The 25275-nt window shown below is 42.6% G+C and overlaps 3 protein-coding genes across 15 annotated transcripts in view; 2 read left to right on the forward strand and 1 right to left on the reverse strand.

Moving 5' to 3' along the window:
• Positions 1015–7657, forward strand: TPRKB (TP53RK binding protein). Of its 9 annotated transcripts, none has more exons than XM_005686360.3 (5): positions 1015–1248; positions 3481–3643; positions 4757–4891; positions 6206–6382; positions 6898–7657. In XM_005686360.3, exons 2-5 carry the CDS (start codon positions 3503–3505, stop codon positions 6982–6984), a joined length of 540 nt encoding a protein of 179 aa, XP_005686417.1. In that variant the 5' UTR covers positions 1015–1248; positions 3481–3502; the 3' UTR covers positions 6985–7657. The 9 variants fall into 9 exon arrangements, with proteins under 9 accessions (XP_005686417.1, XP_005686422.1, XP_005686425.1 ...); XM_005686365.3 differs by having other exon boundaries at positions 3484–3643; XM_005686368.3 differs by having other exon boundaries at positions 1025–1248; positions 3484–3643; positions 4757–4879; positions 6898–7654.
• Positions 13278–15541, forward strand: NAT8 (N-acetyltransferase 8 (putative)). The gene is made up of 2 exons (XM_005686369.3): positions 13278–13375; positions 13913–15541. The coding sequence occupies exon 2, from the start codon at positions 13986–13988 to the stop codon at positions 14697–14699; it is 714 nt and encodes a 237-aa protein (XP_005686426.1). The 5' UTR covers positions 13278–13375; positions 13913–13985; the 3' UTR covers positions 14700–15541.
• ALMS1 (ALMS1, centrosome and basal body associated protein) overlaps positions 15741–25275 on the reverse strand; it is a 187208-nt gene continuing 177673 nt past the window's right edge. For all 5 annotated transcript variants that reach the window (XM_018055036.1, XM_018055035.1, XM_018055033.1 and 2 more), the window contains 5 exons: positions 24930–25159; positions 24025–24208; positions 19932–19995; positions 17116–17215; positions 15741–15894 (listed from right to left, as the gene is read on the reverse strand). In XM_018055036.1, coding sequence (XP_017910525.1) covers positions 15850–15894; positions 17116–17215; positions 19932–19995; positions 24025–24208; positions 24930–25159 — 623 coding nt within the window. In that variant the 3' untranslated portion in view covers positions 15741–15849. The remainder of the gene's footprint in view (positions 15895–17115; positions 17216–19931; positions 19996–24024; positions 24209–24929; positions 25160–25275) is intronic.

Raw genomic sequence — 25275 nt, forward strand, 5'->3', positions numbered from 1 at the left:
AGGTTCCAGTTCTGGGTGTTTGACAACACTTGATATTTAAAATTTTTAAGGTCTTTCAAATTTTAGCATTCTTATGGGTATGTAGTAATAACTCATTATGTTTTTAATTTGTGTCTATTTCCCTGATGACTAATGATGAGCATCTTTTCATGTTTTTATTGGCCTTTCATGTATCTTTCCTAAAATGTGTTCAATTGTGCCATCTATCCTTAATCAGGTTGTGTCTCTTACTATTTTCGAATTGGAGTTGGTTATATAATCTGGATACCAGTCTTTCCTCAGAATAATTTCATATATATTCCCACTGGGCTCAAGCCACACGGTTCTCTTTGCTCTTTCTTAAATGAGGCCATATCTGTTCTGAGTCTTTTAACTCTTCTTTGTTCTCTCTGGAATTGCTGCTCTTCAGATACACACAGAACCTGCCTCCAAACCTCCCCCAGTCACAAATGGCCCTTTTTGGTGAGATCTTTCTTAACCATCCTATTTTAAACGGTAATACTCACAGCCTGACATTACCCCCTATTCTCTAGTTTTTTTCTCCATAGCACATATCTATCCTATTTATTATTTACCTTTTTGTTTAAAGAAAAGTATTGACCTAGATGAGCCCCCAAGCATAACAAACATGGAAGAATAACATGGAAGAAAAACATCCATTCAGCGGATGACCTCCTCTTTCGGAGGCTGATACACTCAGGGATGGCAAACCTGGGAGCCTGCTGGGGGAAGAGGTTGTACTGACACCTCTCTCAAGTACCCTAGGCAGATGGCCGAGCGCTTTCGGCTCCAGGAGATCCTGGCCAAGTGGACCTCGTCCAGAACAAGAAAAAACTGAGTCCTGCTTGCCTCGAAAAAGAACTGCAGAATCTCGAGCAGCGGAGACATATGTAGAGCTCATCGGAGCCATTAATTTTCTTCGCGTAGGACGAAACAGGATGTCTCGTTCAAGGCCAAGCGGCCTAAGACCCGCACTCAAGCTTCGGGCCCGGCCGGAGAAGCCTCGCCGCCACTCTCACAGGAAGTCGCGGACTGAGCCCCTGCTCCCCTTCGGGTCAGCAGACGCGACTCACGCCGGCGAAACACTCTGTCTAAGGAGGTAGCTGAGAACCTTCCTCCGACCCCGACCTGAAATGACACTGCAGGGTCGGGTAGGGCGAGGAAGGAGCGCAGCTGCCGCAGATCTCCCGGAAGTTGAGGGCTTTGTTTCCGTGGGGAAGATCTTACGAGACGGACGGGGACGCGACGGTGAGTACTCCTGGCGCCACATCGCTGGCCGGGTCGGGCGGCGACTGGAGACCAGTGATTTTCCAGATGATACCTGTGATTCTCGGCGCCCTTGTTTATCGAGCGTTTGCCAAGGTCGGGTCCTGGGATGCAGCCCGGCAGTGATCGGCTCAGCCTCCCTTCGAGGGCGGACGATAACAGCATTCTGATGAGCCTCAGACTCACCAAAGTTATAACAGAGGAGCTCGTAGAATAGGAGACTAGTCCTGGGGGCGCCGGCAAATGGGCTCTTACTGGCCAGTCGAAGGGAGGGAGGATTAACTCAGAGTAACCGCCTGTCCGAGGGGGCGTGCTGGGTAGGGACTGGGGGTGGTGACAAGCTGGAAGGGCCAGTGCGGCTGTGGGGAAATGAGCGCGGTCTGCAGGGCTGCGCTAGGAAGCGGAAGAGGGAGGAAGGTCTCAGATCACAGTCTGGGACTCCGTGACATAAAGGGACTTGATAGCAGGGCAGGATTTGGTGTACGTTTTGAAAAGATCACTTTGACTCCCGGGTGGAAGTTGGATGATAGGAGGGAAGGAATTGTGAGGCGACTTCTAGGAGGTCACCGCTGTTGAGGAGAGAAGGTGGCCAACGGCGGTGGCAGAGTAGGTATGGGAGAGAATTGGACCCTTCAAGATGATACTTAGAAATTGACAAGAGTTTTGCATAAGATATGGGATTTGAGTGGAAGGTAAGTATCCAGCGATGGTTCGAAGTTTCTGACCTAAGTGAGTGAATTATATAAAACAAACCAAAACCATTTTTGACATTTGATAGGTGCCCTTTTCCCCCTACTGTAAAAACAAAAAACACGAAAAATTGTTTCCTCCCTGGTTGTATGTACTCATTATCTTTTGTGTGCTCACTGTAGAAAATTCAGAACATTTAAAAATATTTTTTCTAGAAAACAAAGTTGTCTGTAATTCTGCTACCTAAGATGGCCGTATTTTGGTGTGGTTCCTTTGTTTTTGTTTTCTGAGTCCATTTGAGGGGGGGGGGTAGAATTGGGTATACATTCTATGTATATATATATTTTTTCCATTGGATGTTATCATGATAATAAAGATTGTGTGGCCCTGCTCTGCCAAGACATTATTAACAATTATTAATTTTCACGATTTTATTTTTCCAGATTGTAACAGAAAAAAATCAGATGTAATTCTGGCAAGTCAAAGATAATATTTTGTTGTTTTTTTCAGTAGTTTTCTTTTTGTGTACATTTTTAAAACCCCACATATTATGCACATTTTGTGTTTTATTTTCCAGTCAGATGTTAAGTACTTAATGTTATTTATTACTATATTTACACATCCTTAGCTACTCTTCAAGACTACAGTTTTTAGTGGTTGGTCAGTAAAGCCACTGTAGTTGGGCCTGTTACTAGTTAGGTAGGTTTTCAACCTTTTACTCAGGATGATAAAAATATCTTATTACATAAATCTTCAGATTGCCAATTTATTCCTTCAGAAAAACGGTGGAAATAAAACCTAGATAAAAGGATAAAGTGAACCTATATAAAATTGCTTCACCTAAATATCTCTCTGAGACTTTAATTGAAATTGTTTTAAAGATTATATTTTTGCAGTGCTTAGTATTTTCATTCAAAGATAGATTATGTCTCTCCAGTTATTTGTTGTTTATGCTGCTTTTATGTTTTTGTATATACCCTGTCCTTTTCTTGTCAAGTTTGTGTCTATAAAGGGTGTTACTATTTAAGAATTGTACCCTCTAGGCTTAAATTCCCATGTATGTAATGAATATCTGAGTTGTGTCATACTTTCTTCTATAAGATTGTTTTCTGCCTTATATTTATGTCTAGATTCTGTCAAAATATAAATAAAATGGTGAGATTAGAAAGCTAAAAAGACTAAGTTGGAGTGAGGTTTCCTTAATGCTGTAAGTACCCTGTGGTCTAAAAAGTGTTTGGTGCCCTGCTCCTAGTTGTTGAGAAGCTCCCCCTCATCCAGAGCCTGCCTTTTCTGTACAACTAGGGGACCTGGTGTTGCCCTTGATCGTTTCCCAGGAAGGAAGCTAGAACAGCTTAGCAGGGTTAGGAAGACAGTCTGTCATCAGGCTGCCAGGTGTTTTGGGGTGGATTTTTCAAGTTTAACAGTTCTACATCTTACTATTAAAGTTGTAATACTTTAATTGTGAGCAAGGATATTTGTTAGTGACTTACAGTTGTTAACTTTTGGTCTTTTGGTCTTGTGCAGTAGCATCCTGCTTATCTATGAAATGCAGTTAACACATCAGCTGGACCTATTTCCTGAATACAGGGTGACCCTTCTGTTATTTAAAGATGTAAAAAATGCTGCGGGCTTGAGAAAAAAGGCCATGGAAGGTGCCATTGATGGCTCATTAATAAATCCTACAGTGGTAAGTACTCATGGCAATGAGTGATTTTTCATGATGTTATGGGTTAGCCCAAAATTGTTATCTTCATGTAAAAGGACTTGTCTAACCTGTAGAGTGGATTCAGATTTGGCCAGCCTTCAGTTTAACAGTGAATAGAAACCAAGTGGGAGAAGGCAATGGCACCCCACTCCAGCACTCTTGCCTGGAAAATCCCATGGACGGAGGAGCCTGGAAGGCTGCAGTCCCTGGGGTCACTGAGGGTCAGACAGGACTGAGCAACTTCACTTTCACTTTTCACTTTCATGCGTTGGAGAAGGAAATGGCAACCCACTCCAGTGTTCTTGCCTGGAGAATCCCAGGGACAGGGGAGCCTGGTGGGCTGCCATCTGTGGGGTCACACAGAGTCGGACACGACTTAGCAGCAGCAGAAGCCAAGTGCTGAGCCCCGTCCTAGGAGATATGAAAGGTGGTTTCCCTCTGATATGATGGCATTTGCCTAGATATCCATCTTCTTGTGTGACCTAGAAAGCCTCTGTAAAGGAGGCATTGCACAGTGGTAGAATCACCAGGACTTAAATCCCAGTTATGCCATTTATTATGACTTTGAGCATGTGGTAGCCAGCCTTTATTCAGTGCTTATTTGGTAAGTTCTTTATATTACTGCTAACTCACTTAATCTTCACAACAACTCTATGAAGTAGTGAGATGATTATCTGCTTGTAAAAATAAAATGCTAAGGAATTTGCCCAGGTTGCCTTGGTGGTAAGTGGCAGAACTGAAATTCCAACCCATTCTTTGCCTTGGTTTCCTCATTTATTGCACATGAAAAGTAATAAAAGATATCAAATAGGGTAGTTTTGAGTAGAATAGAAAATAAAGTTTAAATGTTGAGAATATGGCCTTTCCCATAATAATAGTCCTCAATAAGTTGTTTTAAAACTTTTTGTATCTTAATTGCCTGCACCTGTAAAATTCTGTGATTTTTCTAAACACCTAGGCCCTTGAGATTTGGACAATTTTGAAAATATAGAAATTGTGATGAAGTAAAACAGCCTGACACTCGAGGGTACAGGGCATTGTTCTTCAGAGTGCTCCAGATTCTCTGTGTGTAACTCTTTCTGCTCTCTTTGGTAGATTGTCGATCCATTTCAGATAATTGTGGCCGCAAACAAAGCAGTTCACCTCTACAAACTGGGGAAAATGAAGACAAGAACTCTGTCTACTGAAGTTATTTTCAATCTTTCCCCAAATAACAATGTAATTAATATGGAACGTATACTTTCTTTATATCTTTTGACCTTGTCATGGTAGCCTGTGTGTGACTCAGTCTTGGGTTGGAGCCTGTTGCTGGTAACAAACCAAAATAACAGTGAAGAGTGAGTGCTGGACAGAGAGTTGAGGTTTAGCATTGCCGCCTACGAGACAAGTAAGCATTGGAGTCACTCATGAAATTTAGCTAAATTAAGTGAGGATAGTTTTATTTGTCCTTTCTGACATACAGAGTCAGGAAAATGCTATTTAAATCTCATGATAAAAATTAGGCATGGGTATTTGTGTGTTGCCATGCGCATCTTTTATTCTCCCTATAAACTCTTTGAGGGTAGAACCATGCCTTTTCCATAGACCAGAAATCTGCCTGATACCTAGACTAGCTCTTAACACATGCTCATACACGCAGTACATAGGAAGAGTTTGTGTTTGAGATATTGATAGTAATCAAAGTTTTTGAGTTAAAAACATTCCACCTGGGCATATTTTTTAAAAAACCAACTAATTTTGCTGACGAAGTTTAATTATTACTCATGGGGTCACAAAGAGTTGGACACGACTGAGCAACTGAACTCACTAACTAGTAACTACTAAACACAGTCAAGTACTGACATGGAGAGAAAGATTAGGAAACGTGTGGCATTGTTTAAAATAAAGATGTTTGAAAAATTTATAAAATGGGTAGTAATGGGATTCCCCAGTATCTTGGGGAAAATTACTGGGTGATTGTTTCTTTGAGATCACTGAAATAACTCAAGAGACTGCAGTTCATAAACATCTGTTAAGCTTGCCCCTGTTCCAGTCTAGAGTCAGAAATGTTCCCAAGAAAGGCAGATGAAAAGACAAAGTTCAAATGTCCTAAGATAATTGATATAGTGGAATAATAATGCAAATCTGTGGGAACAAAGAAGCAATTCATGCTATAAGGAGGAAAGTGCTAAAGGAATGACCTTTGAACTGGACCCTTGAAAGATGCTGGCAGCCCAGGTAGAGGACAAAGTGCAGGCACAGGCGAGAAAAGTAGGAAAGGACGGGAGCCCAGACAGCCCTGCTGGCTGGAGGGCAGGAGGGCGTGCCGAGTCACTGGATCCATCCAGTGAAGTCCAGGCTGAATTCTATGGGAATGAGGTGCAGCTTCGAGCGGGGAGTACTCTAGAGGCAGGGGTGGTAGAGATGAGGGAGGGACACTGCGAAACTGTAGGCAGAGAGAACCACTAGGCTATGAAAAATAAGAATCTGACCAGGAAAGGCTGCAAATGGGGAGAGGTTTCACATGTTGAGACTACTGATTTTATTGTCTTTTTCACCCCTTAGATTTCAGAGGCCTTGAAAAAATTTGGTATCTCAGCAAATGATACTTCAATTCTGATTGCTTATATTGAAGAGGGTGAAAAACAAATAAATCAAGAACACCTAATATCTCAGGTAGAAGGTCACCAGGTTCCTCTGGAAAATCTCCCTGAAATAACAAATATTACAGAAGTCAAAAAGGTTTGTAAACCCGTATTTTTAGAAAGAGCATGATAGATGTGGAATAATACTGTTTCCTTATCACCAATGCTTCTATATTGTTTTCACTTTTAAGAAAGGTTAATATAGTTAAAAATTACTTGAAAAATGATAAGACATGCAAAGAAATGCAGATTTATGTAAGATATAATTAGAAACTTAGTTGGTAAAGACATTCTTTTAAAAAGAATAGATAACTTTAGATATCAAGCTTACATTTGAAATATAAAATATAGTATGAAGTTAATGTCTAGATGTGTGCTTTTAAAATTGGTACAAATGTTTTGATGTTTAGAGTTATCACTATAACTGCAGTTGATACTTTTGACGTAAGTGATGAGTTGCTGTTTACTTTGCATACCTTAATCACATTGTGATTCCATCCCATTATCCCAATAATTGAGTAATAAATTAGGCCACATATACGTTTTTGTATAATGAAAATTAGTAGTGCATGAATATGTCAGCATGTCATAATCTGTCTTTTATGCTTATAGGTATATAAACTATCTTCACAAGAAGAAAGTATTGGAACATTATTGGATGGTATCATTTGTAGAATGTCAACAAAAGATGTTTTGTGAAATGACAGAAATATTAAAAATTTTTCAGCTTTTATAAAAAACATTCATTGTTTTTCCTAGATCATAAAATCTGTTATGTTGTGTTGTATAAAGTTTTAAAACACAGAATAGTAACAAAGGGACAAAAAACCACTCCTGGTCCTACCTTTTCATATTTTAAAAGATAATCACGGTTATTGTTGTTATTGTCTTCTGTTTCTGTCCAAATATATTTTATTTTTATATAATTGGAATAATTGCAAACATTTATTGAATGTCTACAGTATACGAGGTTCTTATCTAAATGACTTTATATCCATCAACTCATACTCTTGCACTTAATTCTGGCTACTCCAGCATCACCCGTTCCAAGCTTCCTGGTTCCAAGTTTTTGTATGCAAGAATTCATTTAATTATCACAGCATCATATGAAGTAGATTACTCCCGTTAAAAGGTTGTACAAATAATAATGTGCGCAAGGTCGTACAGCTAAAAATCATGTTTTATAAATGGTTTGGTTTTTTTTTCGTATTTTGTCTTAAAATATGGTTGTGTCAGTCAAGATAGAGTAGGTTACGGGCCGTATGTTAATGTTTTGCCAAGTTTGCTTGCTCTTAGTCTTGTCTATGCGTGGGCAAACACTGCTTTTCTGAAATATTTGAAAGTAAATTGCAGACCTTGGGGCACTTCACCCTCTGTTGTATTTAGTTGCCATGTCTCTCTCAATTATTTTCTAACTGAAGGAGAATTGCTTTACAGAATTTTGTTGGTTTCTGTCTTATATCAACAGTCATGTCTCTTTTAAAGGCTCCTTTAATCTAGAACAATTTTTTTTTTTTAAAGGTGATGTTGACATTTTTTGAGGAGTGCCCCAGACGTCTTTCAGAATTTCGGAATGAGTTTGTTCGTGATTTGAATCAGTTTAAATATTTTGGAGAATGAGACGTAGACTTTGTGTCCTTCCAGTTTTACATCACTGGGAGGCACATACCGTCACTTGGCCTCATCACTGGTGGTACAGTTTGGTCGCTCTGTTAAGGTGGTACCCCAGACTTCTCCATTATGGAGGCATCTTTTCTCCTGAAGCCTAGGGAGAAGCCAAAGCTGCCCTATAGCTCAAAGTGCCTGTAGCCAGGATTAAAACTCCACGTGACCCGATTCGATGCTCCTAACGACTCCACACAGCTGTAACTATCGAACATGTTCTTTGTAAAAGTGAAACTTCACATAATGTAATTCTATTTTTATATATTAACACTGCTTTCAATTTTTCATTTTGCTTTTGCAAGTAAATCTCTGTACACGTCTTTTTCTGTAGGATAGCTTCCCTGCAGTGCAATTACTGGGGAAGAGGACATGAATTTTTAATACCAGAAAAGTGCCACATCGCAGTTGTAATAGCAGTGCACAAGTGTGCCAATCTCAGCAGACTCACCAACAGTGCCTTTAAACTTCTCAACATTTTCACCATTTCGAAATGTCAGACTACTGGTGAAGCTGAATTATGTTTATTTGTTATGAAGAGTTTTGAAAGGATTTATACCTATAACTATATAGATTTTTTTTTTTTAACTCTGAGCCTTTGGGTGAAGAAGGAAAAAGAAGTAATGCCATTTCCTGGGAAAAAAGTTTACATAAGGTCCACAAGCTTTTTTTCTTAAAAAAAGTTGGGCCAATTTAGGAATAATGTTCTCTTTCTTCTTAAATTAACCAGTTTGCTTCAGAGCCTAAACACTCCCCCAGCAAAAGCAACCAGTGATTATAGGGCCTTTGATGCTGGAAGAGAAGGGATGCAGTTTGCCTGGCCGCCCTCATCTGGCTCCTTGGTCAAGGGTTACAGGGTTAACAAGGGATACTAAGGCAAAAAGCCAGCTGTCGCTAGGATAATGTGAGGGAAGGGGGCTCTGTCACCCAGGCAGTCGTTGCTCCCCATCTCCCCAGTCCTGGGAGCAAGGAAAGCTGCCACTATAGCGGCAGAATCTTTAATCCCCTGCCCCTCTCCCCACCTCACACTCGGGAAAACTACAAGAATGCTCCTAAGCACTGCGCCTCCTTTTTAGAAGGAGCCCTGGGGCTCACAGGCTTTTTCAGGCCACCTGCTACAGTTCTCCTTTTCGCTTTTTCCTTTGACGACCTTTCTGCTTGTCTGGAAACCTGGAACCTGTGCTAGGGTTGCGGCTGCTTCTCTGCACCCGGTTTTGTTTTGCTGACTGCTGTGCTATCTGCACTCCATGTTACAAAACTGAGTAAAGCACAACTCTCTAGGTGATTGGTCTCAGAATGAGCCAAGTTTGTACTGTTTTCATAATCCTCTGTGCCAGTTATTTGCCATCGTTCCCTCCAGCTCACTCTTCATCCTTCTCCACTCTTCTCTCTGCCCTGGAGGCTGACTTACCATGTACACAGCAAGAGGTCCTCCCTTCCCCTTGGCTTCGGCCAGTGTGTGGAGTGGGGAGGCCAGCAGGAGAATGAGGCCAAAGGTATTTGTTTTCCTGGCCCCTCGCTGCAAGGATCCCTAGGCTGGCTTTGGCCTTGGACCTCTCAGGGTGGTCCTTGCTACTCAACTTCTGGGTGAGGTTCCTGTCCCCCCACCCTCCTGCCTCACTTCAGGCCTCTTGAGCATTAACATACCTGGCTCCCCTTTACCCACCCACACCTTCATAATTAGGCCCTTTGGTGATCTGTATAAAATGAGCTTGGGTTATCCTAGTTTGAGTGTTGGGGCCTGATAACACCTCCCTTTCGTTAAAAGTTTAGATTAGAAGTATTTCTATAGAGCTGGAATCATTGTTCCAGTATTTCTGAACATCTTGCCAAGGAGTGACCTATCAGACCACTTTCTTTCCCCTTGAAACAATTTGCTGTTACTTCCTCTCACTCATGTTATGAGTGCTCAGTGGGCATCCAGGGCACTGACCTGAGGCTGGCTTACTGGGAACCCTGATGAGAGATCAGGGGAGATGATGTTCTTTCCAGGACATTTTCCTCCTCTTTCTGAGACTTCCAAAACATGACACCACTTGATTGTCTAACTTCCATTTCATTGACCCATTTCTGGGCTTAGCTGGTCTAAGAGGCAAGTGTTTTTCATAAATGCAAGCATGGGATTTCATTGACATGCTGCCCTCAAGTCCCACAACTCTCGGAATAACAGTGATTTCAAGATAACTACCTATTATAATCAGGTTCCTACAGGTAATAGAAAAATAAAATAATTTATCAGGTTACTAGTAACTGTTTAACTGTTAATAAGTTAACAGTTTTTAGCAAGTAACAAATTAACAGCAATATAAGTGCTGGATGAGAAGTGCAAAGTCTTCAAAGGGAGGGAGCAGATACAAGATCCATCTGGTTGTCAGGGGTCAGAAATCTTGATGGAGGAGGTAGCACTGAACTGGACCTGAGCCTTAGTCACATACTGGATCTGCGTCAAGTATGGCCTGAACATAGGGGCATGATGAGGCTTAGAGGTGAATCTTGCATCCCAGCAGACAGCTGTTTTTTGGCATACAGTGCTTTATACTAATTAATAACTCATACACTGGTCAGATATCTGCCTTTTGGGGTCAGCACGTGGTACTGAAAAAGCAAAATGTTCAGGCCTTCGAGTCAAAATTGCCACGGCTTGGGTGCCACTCTGCTGGGTAGGATCTCTCAGGTTTGTAAGCCTCGGTTTCACATTTGTAAAATGGAAGCAATATGAGCCTTAGCTCTTAGACGGCTGTGAGTGGCAAATAGTACAGCACAGGAAAAGTGCTTTCTCACAGTGCCAGGCATCTAATATCTCCGCAAATAGCAGCTGTCTGCATGTGCCAGGCATAATACTGAGGCATGAAGTACAACAAGACTCACTGCGGGGGGGGCAAGTAACACTTAGGACAGCAGGTTGGCTGGGTAAACAAATGCGGTCTGTCCTTTCCATGGAACATTATTCAGCCATAAAAAGCATGAAGTACTGATACCTGCTAGGACGGGTGAACTTTGAGAACCAAAGTGAAAGAAAGTAAACATAAAAGTTCATATATTGTGTGATTCCATTTAAATGAAACATCCAGAATAGGTAAATCCAAAGAGACAGCAGGCTAATGGTTGCCAGGGGTGCAAGAGGTGGAAATGGAGTGACTAAGGGGTTTCATTTTGGGGTGATGAAAATGCTTCAGAACAAGACAGAAGTGGTGATTATACAACATTCTGAATGTACTAAGAGCCACTGAGTTGTACAAATTTGAATGGCTAATTAAAAATAAGACAATAACACACCTGCCTTACCTTCAGGAATTCACAATCTTCGATGGGTCTGTTTAGACTGACTCTCTAGAGTTGGCTGAAGTTCATGTGCAGCAGTGTAAATGGACCTAGGGAACATCATGCCAAGTGAAGACAGAGAAGGACAAATACAAATATCATACAAGACCGCTTGTATGTGGAATCTAAAAGAGGACACAATGAACTCATCCACAGGACAGAAGCAGAATCAGACTTGTGGTTGCTGTGTGGGAGAGGGAGGGAGTGGGAATTTGGAATTAGCAGATGCAAATTATTATACACAGAATGGATAAACAACAAGGTCCTACTGTATAGTACAGGGAACTATATTCAATATCCTGTGATAAACCATAATGCAGAATATGAAAAAGAATGTACATGTATAACTGAGTCACTTTGCTATGCAGCAGCAATTAACACATTGTAAATCAACTGTCATTCAATAAATTTTTTTTAAAAAGGAGTTGGCTGAGGCAGAGACAGGTAGATTCCCAAGCCTCAGTTTCATCAGTTGAAAGCAGGGTCAAGAGCCTGCAATCTGCTGAGACTTCCAGACTTGTATCTCTTACACAGAGAATTGCCCATAATTCCTCTAGCCAGAGATAAATGCTGCCAGTGTTTGGTGTAACCATTCAAGACATTTCTTTCTGCATGCTTGTGAATATAAATTATTGTTATACTTTTCAAAAATGAATGAAAATATAGTTTTATAATCTTTTATAGCTTGACAATTATTTTTCACATCAATAAATCCTCATGATCATCATTCATGACTATGAGGAAGGTTAAAAAGCCTAAAAAGCCAAGGTCACTGGGTTGAGGAAGGCACAGAAGTTGGTGAGAATACAGGAAAGAGAGGGGAGGGACAGACAGAACATCTGGCCCATCAGCTTGACCATTAGGTTTCTGATTGGTTAACATTACAGACTCATTAGGGTTACTCAGCTATACTTTGGAGCCTTCTATTCTCTTTTGGTTCCTTGTTCAAATTTTGCTTAACATTGAAATGTTAAAAATGGCACCTCTGCGGTGATCTCTTTCACAAGTCTTGTCTCTGGAGCATCCTCCTAGTTGCTCTTGCCAGAAACCTAGCTGTCACCTCTGACCCCTTCTTCATCCTCAAATTAGCATTGTCATTTCTGTTCCCAAAAGATATTTCCAAGGGGGCCAGTTTACCTCCATGGCCCCATTCTGGTCCAAGTTGCTGCTTTCTCTTGTAGGATCCCCACTAGCCTAGATGGCTCCTTTGTGAACAAAGAACAAGGCACCCCCTTCAATCTGACAACATGCTGGACACACAGTTCAGTGGGCAGTGACACCTTTGAGCAAAATAAGAAAAAGATGCCTTTTCCTCTGGTCAGACTCAGCTCTGTGCCAGGGCTCGTGGATTTTAGTTCCCACAAGCCTTCCTTGACAAGGTGATCTTGTAAAGTGAGCACTGCGTATCTGTATCCAGAGGCCCTCCTGCTTGGACCGCTGCACTAGCCTCTGGGGGGCAGGGGGATATAGACTTCCGTTCCAGGCCCTTTCAGTCCATTTTCCACAGGTCACCAGAATCACACACACATATCACACAACTCACCGCTACCTCTGGTGGTTACGCCCCAGCTAAAAGAACAGCAGTGGGCTCCTGATGTTCTTCGAACAGAGCCCAAACTTCATAAACTGGATGATACGCCCTGCTGCCCTCACCCAGCTCTGAAGGACCTTGTGTGCTGAGCCAGTGGAACTGGACTCTGGCCTGTGATGACAGGGCACAGGGTGAGGGGCGAATGCCCCAGGGTCACAGCAGCTGTGCGGTGGGGCCAAGCATGGACATCAGAGGGCACCAAGGTGCCATGTGAACTGCCATGCTGGGGGGTGTAGGCCAGCCACAAGGGCGAGGACCCCTGAACTGTTCCAAACCCTGCGTGACCCCTCCAGCCTAATTCCCCAAGAATGGGCTTCCTGCTCATCATGGCCCAGCCCCTTGAGCTTCGGCTTTATGATTAACAAATATTCAGAAGCCAGCCAATGAGGTGCCATCCAGGCCTGTACCCCAGAAGTATAACAGGCCCTGCACAGTCTCTCCTGGATGCCAGTCGGATACTGAGGACAGAGGCCAGGCAGAGGCTGCCCTGGACACTCCAGGCTCTTGGGACAGCAGGTGAGAGGACATGGGTGGAAGGACAGTGCTCTCAGGTGTGGCCTGAGCTCCGGACTCGCCCCAGCCTTCAAGGCTGGACCACTTTTGGTGCTACGCTCTTATGCCACCTCAGCAGCCTGAGAATCTGCAATCAAGGGGGAAGGAACATTTGCTGTTTCCATCAGTCTTTGTACAGGCTTCCCCCAGTGTATGGGCCCTGAGAGAGGGACCAAAAGGAGGACACATGGGTGGCTGCTGCATGGAGCGCCAATGTATGGAGAAACTGAGACGAGGGCTAGGGAATGGGGAAAGACGGGGAGGGTGTTATTTCATTAAATCCTCTGAACAACTTCAGAAGGCAGATTCTTGGAGATTATATAACATGCCCAAGGTCATGCATGAAGCCACGATCAAATGCAGGTCTTTCGGACTCTACACCTTCTCCCAGTGGCTGTGGCCTAGTTCCTCTTGGGTAGGAGCAGAGAGACACATCTTTGAGCAGGGCCTTCCTGGTTCTGGTAAGTGGGCCACTCACATGGTTTCCTCTTTCTTCCCCAGGGCTGCTGGGCAAGCATAAGGGGACACCTAGGTCTCTCTTGAACTTTGGGATCCAGAGAATCAGAAGTCTTCTATGGCTCCTTATCACATCCGCAAATACCAGGAAAATGACCGCAAATGGGTCACAGACTTGTTCTCTGAGGCGATGGCCGAGCACATTCCTACCACCTTCTTCCACATCCTGAAGCTGCCCCAAACCCTTGTGCTCTTGCTTGGGGGACCCCTCGCCCTAATCCTAGTCTCTGGCTCCTGGGTCCTGGCCTTCGTGTCCAGCCTCGCCCTCCTTGCTGCCCTGAGGTTCCTTGCCGAATACCCCTGGAAGCAGTTTGTAGTCATGTCTTTGCACACAGACATGTCTGACATCACTAAATCTTACCTCAGTGAGAGCGGCTCCTGCTTCTGGGTGGCTGAGTCAATGGGGCAGGTGGTGGGCATAGTGGGAGCACTGCCTGTTAAGAAGCCCACTCTGCAGAAGACGCAATTGGAGCTGCTTCACCTATGTGTGACCCCTGAGCACCGAGGTCAAGGGATAGCCAAAGCCCTGGTCAGGACTGTGCTCACGTTTGCACGAGACCAGGGCTATGGTGAAGTCGTCCTCACCACCAGCATACTGCAGCACTCTGCCCTGGCCCTTTACCAGAGCCTTGGCTTCCAGAAGACGAGCCAGTTTTTCTTATTCACAAGCTGGAGGCTAATTTCTTCCTTTCAAATTCAATTCACCTACTGCCTCCCCTCTGCTCAGGTCTCTCAGGCACTGGAGCAGGGAGGGGGCCTGCGATCTGTTTAGCAGCGGATTAGTCAAGAGGAATCAGCTCTGCTGCAGAAATAGGCAGCCCCTGAGGTCTCAGTGTGACGGCAGGGTAAAAGCTTATTGCGTGTCTGTGCAGGCGCTGGTGGTGGGGTGGTTCTGCTCTGTTCAGGCTTTTGGGAGTGCTACTGTTTCATTTACCTAATGCCAACAGACTGCTGCGTGTTAAGCTACCACGAAACAATAATAACCCTTTTTCTCTGGCTCACGAGTCTGTGGGTGTCTCACCCTTTGGTGTCCAGGTGTCATGCCGGGGACCCTCCCCACTTTCAGTGAACGGAAATGCAAAATCATATGAAGAGGGCGTGGAGAAGGCGTGTGAGAAGAACTCACGTGAGAAGGACTGGGGCCAACGATGCCATCAATCTGTTATGGTCCCCAAGGTCTCTGCTGAAGGGGAGAAGGCAGCCAGGGACGGCTAGACCTAGAGGTGCCACTACCTGCATCTCACTGGCCAGGACCAGGTCATGATTTGAATACATTTACTGTTGTCTCCTGAGTCGTGTCCACTAAAGGCTAGCGGCCCTGAGGGAAGTTGCGTGAAGCTAGGATGTGGCTCTGGACCCAAGGTGCCTGCGTCTGCCCAGAGGCTCTGGACCCACTCCATGGCTACCGAAGCAGACACTGTCTCCACAGAATCAGCAAAAGGGCTCTCGCTACATTACATGGCATTTCTAAAGAGAGACCACATTTGACCTAGCAGCCCACTTCCCTTGACTGGCATTTTTAGACTGAAGTCCCCCACACACCCCTGGGAAACACTGCGTACCTCCCGGCACCTCTCCAGATGTAAAATAAAAAACCTGCTGTTGCTTGCTTTACTATGAGTCAATCAGAAGTTATTTATTTTCTATAAAAACACATACAAAAAGGGACTTACTCTTGGCTAGAATTAAGGTAGTATCATTGTAACAAATATCCTTGTAGGTAAGACCACTGTGGAGAAAGTACTGCCCCTAAACCATTTATAATCTTAGTCATCATTCTACCCAAGACTCTTAGAAGGTAACTACTTCTACATTACACATGGACAACAAGTTTTATTAAAAGAGACTCATAAAAGTAAGCATTGTGTTCCTCCAAGCTGATAAAATATAATTCCAAGGTGCTGAGGAAAATACTCTTTATTTCAGTCCCAAGGAACTTTTCTCCCCAAGAGTTGATTGGTCACTTTCTGTGGAAGAAAAGAAAGGGAGGAAAGAAGTTAGATATTCTTGCCATCAGAGGCAGACAGCTGCTCCTCACCCTAGACGAGCTTCTGAAGAGATCAGTGTGGTTCTCCCAAACCTCATCTTTCCCAGCTTCAGAAAATATGGTAATTATAGTAAAAAAAACACTTCCTCAAATGTTTAGGAAAGACGATCGACAGTCTGTTATAGTCTACACAGAAACATTACATTAATATAATCCTAACAGACTAATCTGTCCGTCAGTTCACAAACACACAAGCACAATGAGAAGCCTGGCCTCGGGACACTGATACACCACCCAGCGGTGCAGCAGCGCCCACGCCTCCCCACTTGAGGATGCCCAGCCCGAGCCGCGGTGCACGCTCCAGGAGCAGCTCTCCAATCCCACATGGGTCTCCTATGAACTCGTCTCTTGGTTCCTGACTTTCAGAGTCCTCTGAGGGTGAAACAAGGGGGCTGGGAAAGAAATGAGAACAGTTGAAGGACCTAGACCTTCAGGTCCATCTGCTTTCTCAAGGAATTCATTGGCAGCAAGTCCCCTGGCCTGTGAGGTTCTGGGACTTGCAGCACCATTGATTCTACTGGGGCTATGGGTAGGAAATGGCGGTGGCGTCAAGGCCCCGAGTCCCCAAACTAGCAACTTATATGCTACACGTGGACATTTTCCAGTTTATCTGAAAAGTTCTAATGGTACATGATTTACCTATAAGGGACATAAAACTACCATTTGGGACTCAAATGAAAGCCCAACAATTCTGAAGGATGTGGGGATTTCCAGCATGGCATCTAAACTGACACCTAAGTATGAAATTTGGTTTCACTCCAAATGTGTCTGGAAGGTGACTTATTTATCTATTGAATAATTTTTAAAAATTAAAAAAACATTTTCTTTTTGGCCACACCATGCAGCATGTGTGATCTTAGTTCCCAACCAGGGATTGAACCTGTGCCCTACAGTGGGAGCATGGAGTCTCAAACACACTGGACCTCTAGTGAAGCCCCTGAAAGGAGCCGTTTTTAGATTTGCCTTTTTAGATTTTCAGATTTGAAATCTAGTTACAGGTGCTTTTGTCCTCTTAAATTTCAGTGGTGGTACACTGTACTTACTAGCTTAAGTTCACTCTCCAAATACGGTTAATTCAAACACGCCTCGATTTCCCTTTCCCCCGGTAAACCTCATCAATCCTGCTCTAGGACCGACTGACCTTTTTATACAGCTGGGCTCGCAGCCGGTATGACTTATATTCTGACCTCCTCTTTTCTTCGTCTCTCTTTTTCTGTACTTCGGGAAGCTGTTCATAAATCCTTGGAAATGGTACCGGTGGGAAGACAGAAGCAGTGAGGTCACTGGCCACGCAGGCACACAGTCACTTCTGCCCACATCTCCTAAGCCCTACCGCTCTCCAGGCACTCAGTCCCTCAGACAGCCTGTGGGCCTGCTGTGGGCCCAGCTCCCTGTTAGACACTTGGACGTAAAGAACCCTGGCCTATGTTCAAGATCTGGAGAGAGATACAGATACACAAAATCATATAAAATTCTGCTGATAGTGGTCACTTCTGAGAAAGGAGTGGAATAAAGGGTGCAGATGAACTTCTTGGCACTCTGTATGCAAAAATGTATGGTTTCAATATAAGATAATGACTACATATTACTACCATATTTCTAAAGATGAAAAATAATGCAAAAAAAGTACAATGGGTCATATCTACAAAATGCTACACAGAGTTATAGGAAATGAAAAAAAACTTATTCTGACAGAAGGAGGTCAATGAAGACCAAAAAGAATAAGTTTGAGGTGGGTCTTGAAGAAGTTAAGAGTAGAAAGGAGATGGGAGGAGAAGGGAGTGTTGGTAAGAATGGAGTCAAGGTTTCATGGAGAGAGTGCAGGGGAAACAGATGGGGGGAAGGTCTTGCCAAGTGAAAATCTTGGGCTCTGTCCATCACGGATTGGATGCCACTGACTTTAAAGAACCATGTTTTGAGGAACAGGATCAAAGATGCATTTGATATATACACTTTAATTGGAAATAATCTAAGTTTCCAACAAGAAAACAAATAAATTATGGACTATAATAAAATTATTACAAAGCACAAAATGTTTCAAATAGCTTTTATGATATGGGAAAACATTCACAATATTCACAATATAGTGTTAAGCAAAATAAAACAAACTACAAACTTCTGTATATAGTATGATCAACCATTTGGGGAAAAAAGTATTGCATTGGCCAAAAAGTTCCTTCAGTTTTAGAGCGAGAATAAAAGACCTGTTTTTCATTCTCACTAAGAACTTTCTTGACCAGTGTATTCAGTTTTGTTCCACTACCTTCTGCCATTTTCCAGGCAACTTCATAATTCCATCCTCCTAAAACTTTTTCTTTTTGAGCAAAGAACTGTTTCAGGTGCCTCTCACAGTCTTCTAGGGAGTTGAAAAATTTTCCATTAATTTTATAAAGACCAGAATAAATGTAAATCTGAAGGTGCAATGTCTGGTGAACACGGCAGAGGAATCAAAACTTCCCAGCCAAACTGTTACAGTTTTTTCTTGGTCAACAAAAAAAACATGAGGTCTTATGTTCTCCTGATGAAAGATTATGTGTTTCGTGTTGACTGATTCAACAGAATTAGTCTGACTCACTTTTCCGTGAGTGTTGCCTTCAGTTGGCCTAACTGGGAGCAGCACTTGTTGGAATTAATTGTTTGGTTTTCGAGAAGCAGCTCACAGTCAAGGACTCCCTTCCAATCTCACCATATATACAACATCACCTTCTTTGGATGAAGATCAACTTTGGTGTGGTTGGTGGTTCATTTTGCTTGCCCCATGATCACTTCCTTTCCATATTATTGTACAGTATCCACTTTTGATCACCCGTCACAATTTGTTTTAAAAAACAGAATGCTTTTGTTATGTTTACTAGAGAATCACATGCAGAAATATGGTCAAGGAGGTTTTTTTCGCTTAAACTTACGTGGAACCTAAACATCAAAGTGATTAACATAACCAAATTGGTGCAAATGGTTTTTAGAGACTCAATATTTGATTTGGATATACTGAGTACATTGGCTGTCTCTGGAGAGGTATAATATTGCTTGTTCTCAATGTCTCAATTTGATCGCTATCAGCTTCAACTGATCAATCTCATCACCTGTGGAACTTCCAGCAAGAAATCTCCAGCACAAAATGAAACTTTGTAAACTGCTTTTGATACATTCGAAAAGTCACAGCACCTTCTCCATATATTGCACAAATCTTTTTTTGCCCTTCAGCTGTGTTTTTATCGCTCTTGAAATAATAAAGTATAATATACAGAAAATTTGCTCTTTTTCTTCCATCTTCAATATTAAAATGGATACACAAAAATTCACCAATTTTGATAAGTTTTAAAATGCATTCTGATATGACAGACAACTATCACAATACAACCTAACAAGACTGTTTTGAAAGAAGTTAAAGACAAGTAAGTGCTGCTAGAGCCATCTTCTGGAAAATACTGAATTTTGGCCAACCCACTATATGCATCTATGTAAGCACAAATGCTTTTTTTTAAAAGACTACAAATGGTGGCAGTGTACATATGATTCTGAAACTTTATTTCAAGTTTCAAACTTTATTTAGATACAAGCCTAATGTGTTATATCTCTGAGATTATTTCCTTATATCTTATTATATTGGATACAATTCCTAGAAAAAGGATTGCCTAGAAATAGAGCCCCAAAGAAGTATTTACCTTTATTTCAAAATATTTTTATTTATACTTAAGTTTCTAACAAAACCAAGCCTGAGTAAAGCATAAAAATTCATGGCAACTCTTTGTATTTTTTATATATGAGGCATCCATACCATGATCTGCTAATTTTCATTTCCATTTTAGAACCATAAGTGAGAAACTGTTTTTATAGCTAATTTGCTCATAATGTTGTAACTAGAGCATAATGCTTTTATTCTGGGACAAGCTACAGCTCCTGACCATTTGGTGGCCTGATTTATACTTTTATAGTTACTTATTCTTTTGGCCTTACCGTTTAGACCTCTGAATCATTTCCTTCTTTCCAATAGGCCTTTTCTTTTGGGCTGCCAGGAAGCCTAAGCAAGAGAAGAGATTTTTTTTTAGTGGATTGTGCCATTTTTTCTTTGAAGTGAAGTATAGTTGATTTACCATATTATGTAAGTTTAAGGTGTACAACATAGTTATTCACAATTTTTAAAAACTATACCCCATTTATAGTTATAAAATATTGGCTTTATCCTCTGTGCTATACAATACCTTCTTGTAGCTTACTTATGTCTGAATCCCCAATCCCTATCTTCTCGACTCTCTCCTCTTCCCTTTCCTCACTAGTATAACCACTGGTTTGTTCTTAATATCTGTGAATCTGTTTCTTTTTTCTTATATTCTTTAGTTTGTTGTATTTTTTAGATTCCACATATAAGTGATATAATACAGTATTTGTCTTTGTCTGACTTAATTCACTAAGCATAACAACCTCCAGATTACTCCATGCTGTTCCAAATGGCAAAATTTGATTCTTTTTTATGGTTGAATATCAAGTGGTGTCACCATACCAGCTCCTAAAAACTGTGGACCTGTGACTTATGTTTCCATACCAGACCCTGAGAGCTGGACATTTGACCAGATTTATCTCTGTGTTCATTTCAAAGGTACCTGGCATTTGGCAGAGATGTACTGCAGCTGTACTTTGAGAGATACATGTTTTGAGAGATATATAGTGGTCAACTGCCCCAAACCGGTTCCGACTTGACCACAAGAACGAGCCTGCGTGGATGCAACCTGAAAGTGTCCAAAAGTGACTTTTGCTTCATTAACATGCTAAGGTTTCTGTCCAAAGGGGGCATTTGTACTCTGCTAGGCACAAAGGTCCAAAGAATAGCAAGGAAAGATAAGAAAGCCTTCCTCAGTGATCAATGCAAAGAAATAGAGGAAAACAATAGAGTGGGAAAGACTAGAGATCTCAAGAAAAGTAGAGATACTAAGGGAATATTTCATGCAAAGATGGGCTCAATAAAGTACAGAAATGGTATGGAACTGACAGAAGCAGAAGAGGTGGCAAGAATACACAGAACTGTACAAAAAAGATCTTCACGACCCAGTTAATCACGATGGTGTGATCATTCACCTAGAGCCAGACATCCTGGAGTGTGAAGTCCAGTGGGCTTTAGGAAGCATCACTACAAACAAAGATAGTGGAGGTGATGGAATTCCAGTTGAGCTGTTTCAAATCCTGAAAGATGATGCTGTGAAAGTGCTGCACTCAATATGCCAGCAAATTTGGAAAACTCAGCAGTGGCCACAGGACTGGAAAAGGTCAGTTTTCATTCCAATTCCAAAGAAAGGCAATGCCAAAGAATGCTCAAACTACCGCACAACTGACTCATCTCACATGCTAGTAAAGTAATGCTCAAAATTCTCCAAGCCAGGCTTCAGCAATATGTGAACAATGAACTCCCAGATGTTCAAGCTGGTTTTACAAAAGGCAAAGGAACCAGAGATCAAATTGCAAACATCCACTGGATCATCGAAAAAGAGAGTTCCAGAAAAACATCTACTTCTGCTTTACTGACTATGCCAAAACCTTTGACTGTGTGGATCACAATAAACTGGAAAATTCTGGAAGAGATGGGAATACCAGACCACCTGACCTGCCTCTTGAGAAATCTGTATGCAGGTCAGGAAGTAACAGTTAGAACTGGACATGGAACAACAGACCGGTTCCAAATAGGAAAAGGAGTACGTCAAGGCTGTATATTGTCACCCTGCTTATTTAACTTATACGCAGAGTACATTATGAGAAATGCTGGGCTGGAGGAAGCACAAGCTGGAATCAAGATTGCCGGGAGAAATATCAATAACCTCCGATATGCAGATGACACTACCCTTATGGCAGAAAGTGAAGAAGAACTAAAAAGCCTCTTGATGAAAGTGAAAGAGGAGAGTGAAAAAGTTGGCTTAAAGCTCAACATTCAAAGAACGAAGATCATGGCATCTGGTCCCATCACTTCATGGGAAATAGATGGGGAAACAGTGGAAACAGTGTCAGACTATTTTTTTAGGCTCCAAAATCACTGCAGATGGTGATTGCAGCCATGAAATTAAAAGATGCTTACTCCTTGGAAGGAAAAAAGTTATGACCAACCTAGACAGCATATTAAAAAGCAGAGACATTACTTTGCCAACAAAGGTCTGTCTAGTCAAGGCTATGGTTTTTCCAGTGGTCATGTATGGATGTGAGAGTTGGACTATAAAGCTGAGCACCAAAGAATTGCTGCTTTTGAACTGTGGTGTTGAAGACTCTTGAGAGTCCCTTGGACTGCAAGGAGATTCAACCAGTCCATCCTAAAGCAGATCAGTCCTGGGTGTTCATTGGAAGGACTGATGCTAAAGCTGAAACTCCAATACTTTGGCCACCTCATGTGAAGAGCTGATTCATTTGAAAAGACCCTGATGCTGGGAAAGATTGAGGGCAGGAGAAGGGGACGACAGAGGATGAGATGGTTGGATGGCATCACCAACTCAATGGACATGAGTGTGGGAAGGCTGTGGGAGTTGATGATGGACAGGGAGGCCTGGCATGCTGCAGTTCATGGAGTTGCAAAGAGTTGGACATGACGGAGCGACTGAACTGAATTGAGGCACAATCTTTACCATGTGCAAAAGACCATGGAGGCTTGCGCATGCCGCTCCGCCCCTTTCCTCAAGCCCTAATCAACCTATCTGCCTCCTCCTGCCTCCTTCAATTCCCTTCCTCTGCTCCTCTGTAGAACATGAGCTCTACTGGGACTTCCCTGGCAGCCCAGTGGTTAAGACTTCACCTTCCCGTGCAGGTTCAATCTCCGGTTGGGGAGCTAAGATCCCACATGCCTCTCGGCCAAAAAACCAAAACATAAAACAGAAGCAATACTGTAATGAATTCAATAAAGATCTTAAAAATGGTTCACATCAAAAAAATCTTTAAAGGAAAAAACCAAACAAAAACATGAGCTCTCCTTTCTCCATTCCGTGACCAGCTAATGTTCTGCTATGCTGAACCTGGTCTCATTCAATTGTCAACTGTGACTCTGGGCAAAGGATCCATTGAGGGGATCCTGACCCTTAGGGGATTGGTAACAGAGGATTGTGTCTTAAGAACGAAGAGTGTGTTGCTCAAGAACTGTGAGAGGGAGCAGCTAGGGCTTTGTGCCCCTCCCCTGAGCTGGCAGTGCAGGCTGGTGAGCAACGGCCAAAGCCAGGGTTAGACGATGATGACTATGACAGCAGCCTAAGGCGCCTGAAGACACAACGCTGTGGCACAGACTAAACAGTGTGAATTGAAACACTGACCTGTTTACCGGTAAGGCAGTGATTAAAGCGTTAGGAAGTACTTTATAGTTTTCACAGCTTTCGCGTATTATTTTACTGTGATATTACATCTAGCATAATTGTTACGAGCACAGAGTCTAGCACCAGCCCACAGGGGTTCAAATCTGTTTGGGCAAGGTACTTAATGTCTCTTTGCCTCAGTTTTCTCATTTGTGAAACAGGGATATTAACAGTATCCACCCCAGAGAAGTGTTATAAGCATTAAATAAGAATAATGTCTGAGCAAAACACAAGAGCTATATAAGTATTTAATATTATTATTACCCAAGCTATGTAAGTATTTATTATTATTATTACCCTTTGAGGGAAGCAAGCCCCATCAAAACATTATACTTTTGGAACTAACTTGTTCATGGTGACAGAGCTGGTTTTCAAAAACATCATTCTCAGGAATTCCCTGGTGGTACAGTAGTTAGGACTCCACATTTTCACTGCTGAGGACCTGGGTTCAATCCGTGGTTAGGGAACTAAGATTCTGCAAGCCAAGTGCCCATTCTCACTGCACACTCTCATTTCTAAGATGTAGTGACAGGGCAAGATAAACTGTGTTTTTCTGGATCATGGAAGTGCTGAGAGCGTAATTAGGCAGGTTCTGTTATCTAAGGAGATCTGAGTCTCAACAAGCAAGAAGTCACTCTCTGAACTGTAACTGGCCTGGCATTGAGCAGTGCTGCCTTGCATGAAGCAGACCTTGCCCTCTCTACCGAGTAATAGGAAAGTGAACAGGCAGAGTGTACCTCTCTTACGGAGCAGGTGCATGGGGTCCTGGTAGCCCTGCCATTCCTGCACGGCGTTGAACAGTGCCTCCCGCTCACTCTGTAACATATTCTGCAGCTTCCTCTCCTGGACTATTAACTTCAGGCGCTTTATCCGTTCCCCAGAGCGGGAGATGAAGTCCGGTCTGTGAAGCTGAAGTGATTCCTGAGGAGAAGAAAAAGCCCTCCAACCTCATATTAATGATGCAGTCTTTTCTCCAAGGGCCTAGAAAAACAGTACCTGCCCAGCAGGTTTGGAAAGCCTGTTTGTAACTTATAGAAAATACCTAGAGCTGAAGGATGATCTAACAACTCCCTGAGTAGGAGAGTTCCAGTAGGAAAATCAGAGGGATCAAAGAAATGCCTTTGGAATAAATCAAGAACTAAGATTATGGCAATTACAACTCTCCCCAATGTGGATGGGATCAAGTTTGGCTCACTGTGTGATTTTAAATTTCCCTTCAAAGAAATACATCATTAAATAACATTTTCTTTGGCTCCCAAGTAGTTATAAAAAAGAGACTTGGTGCCTTTCAGACCCCGTGCTAAGTAGAAATAGGAGTTATATAAATGGAGGAACAAACATAAGACTGATGCAAACATCAGGCCTCTACTACACTCCCCGTGCAGCTATCTATCTGCAAAACCCAATGAGTAGCTACACAACACTTCCCTTCTATTGCCTTGCCCCTCTCAGATACTGAGGGTGATATGTGATTTATAATACTAATAGTAAGGCAGTCTTTGATTAATGAGTGTGAGAACAGATGAACTGTGGAGGTGCCAGAAACAAGGGTCACATGACTATACTTCAGCATGCGAAGTCACAGATTTACCCTTTCTTCCTCCTTAAACATACAGCTAAAATTAATTCAATCTCACCGTACCTGGAGGGTTGCCCTCACAAATGGCTTCAGCGGCTCTTTGCCTGGGCCGGCTGGTGAACTGTGGCTGTCCATGTGCCGTCCCTGCCAGTTCTGTTCCCGCAGTGGCTCCCTCCAAGGTTTGGTGTTGGTTATTGGTGCAAACCAGGAGACACCAGGGCCATGAAGCTTGGGCATGTTTTCCTTCTTAGGACCAGACTTCATATTTTCCACAGGAACAAACCATGAAACTCCTATAGGAGATATTTTGAAGAAAGAAAAAAGATTTTTCATTTTTCTCATCAGAAACATATACATAATATAGGCTCTCAGGGAATCAGCTGTCAGGGGCCAGCAAAATGCTCTAGAG

Source organism: Capra hircus, chromosome 11, assembly GCF_001704415.2.
Source record: "Capra hircus breed San Clemente chromosome 11, ASM170441v1, whole genome shotgun sequence".
In the NCBI taxonomy this organism is placed as follows: Eukaryota; Metazoa; Chordata; class Mammalia; order Artiodactyla; family Bovidae; genus Capra; species Capra hircus.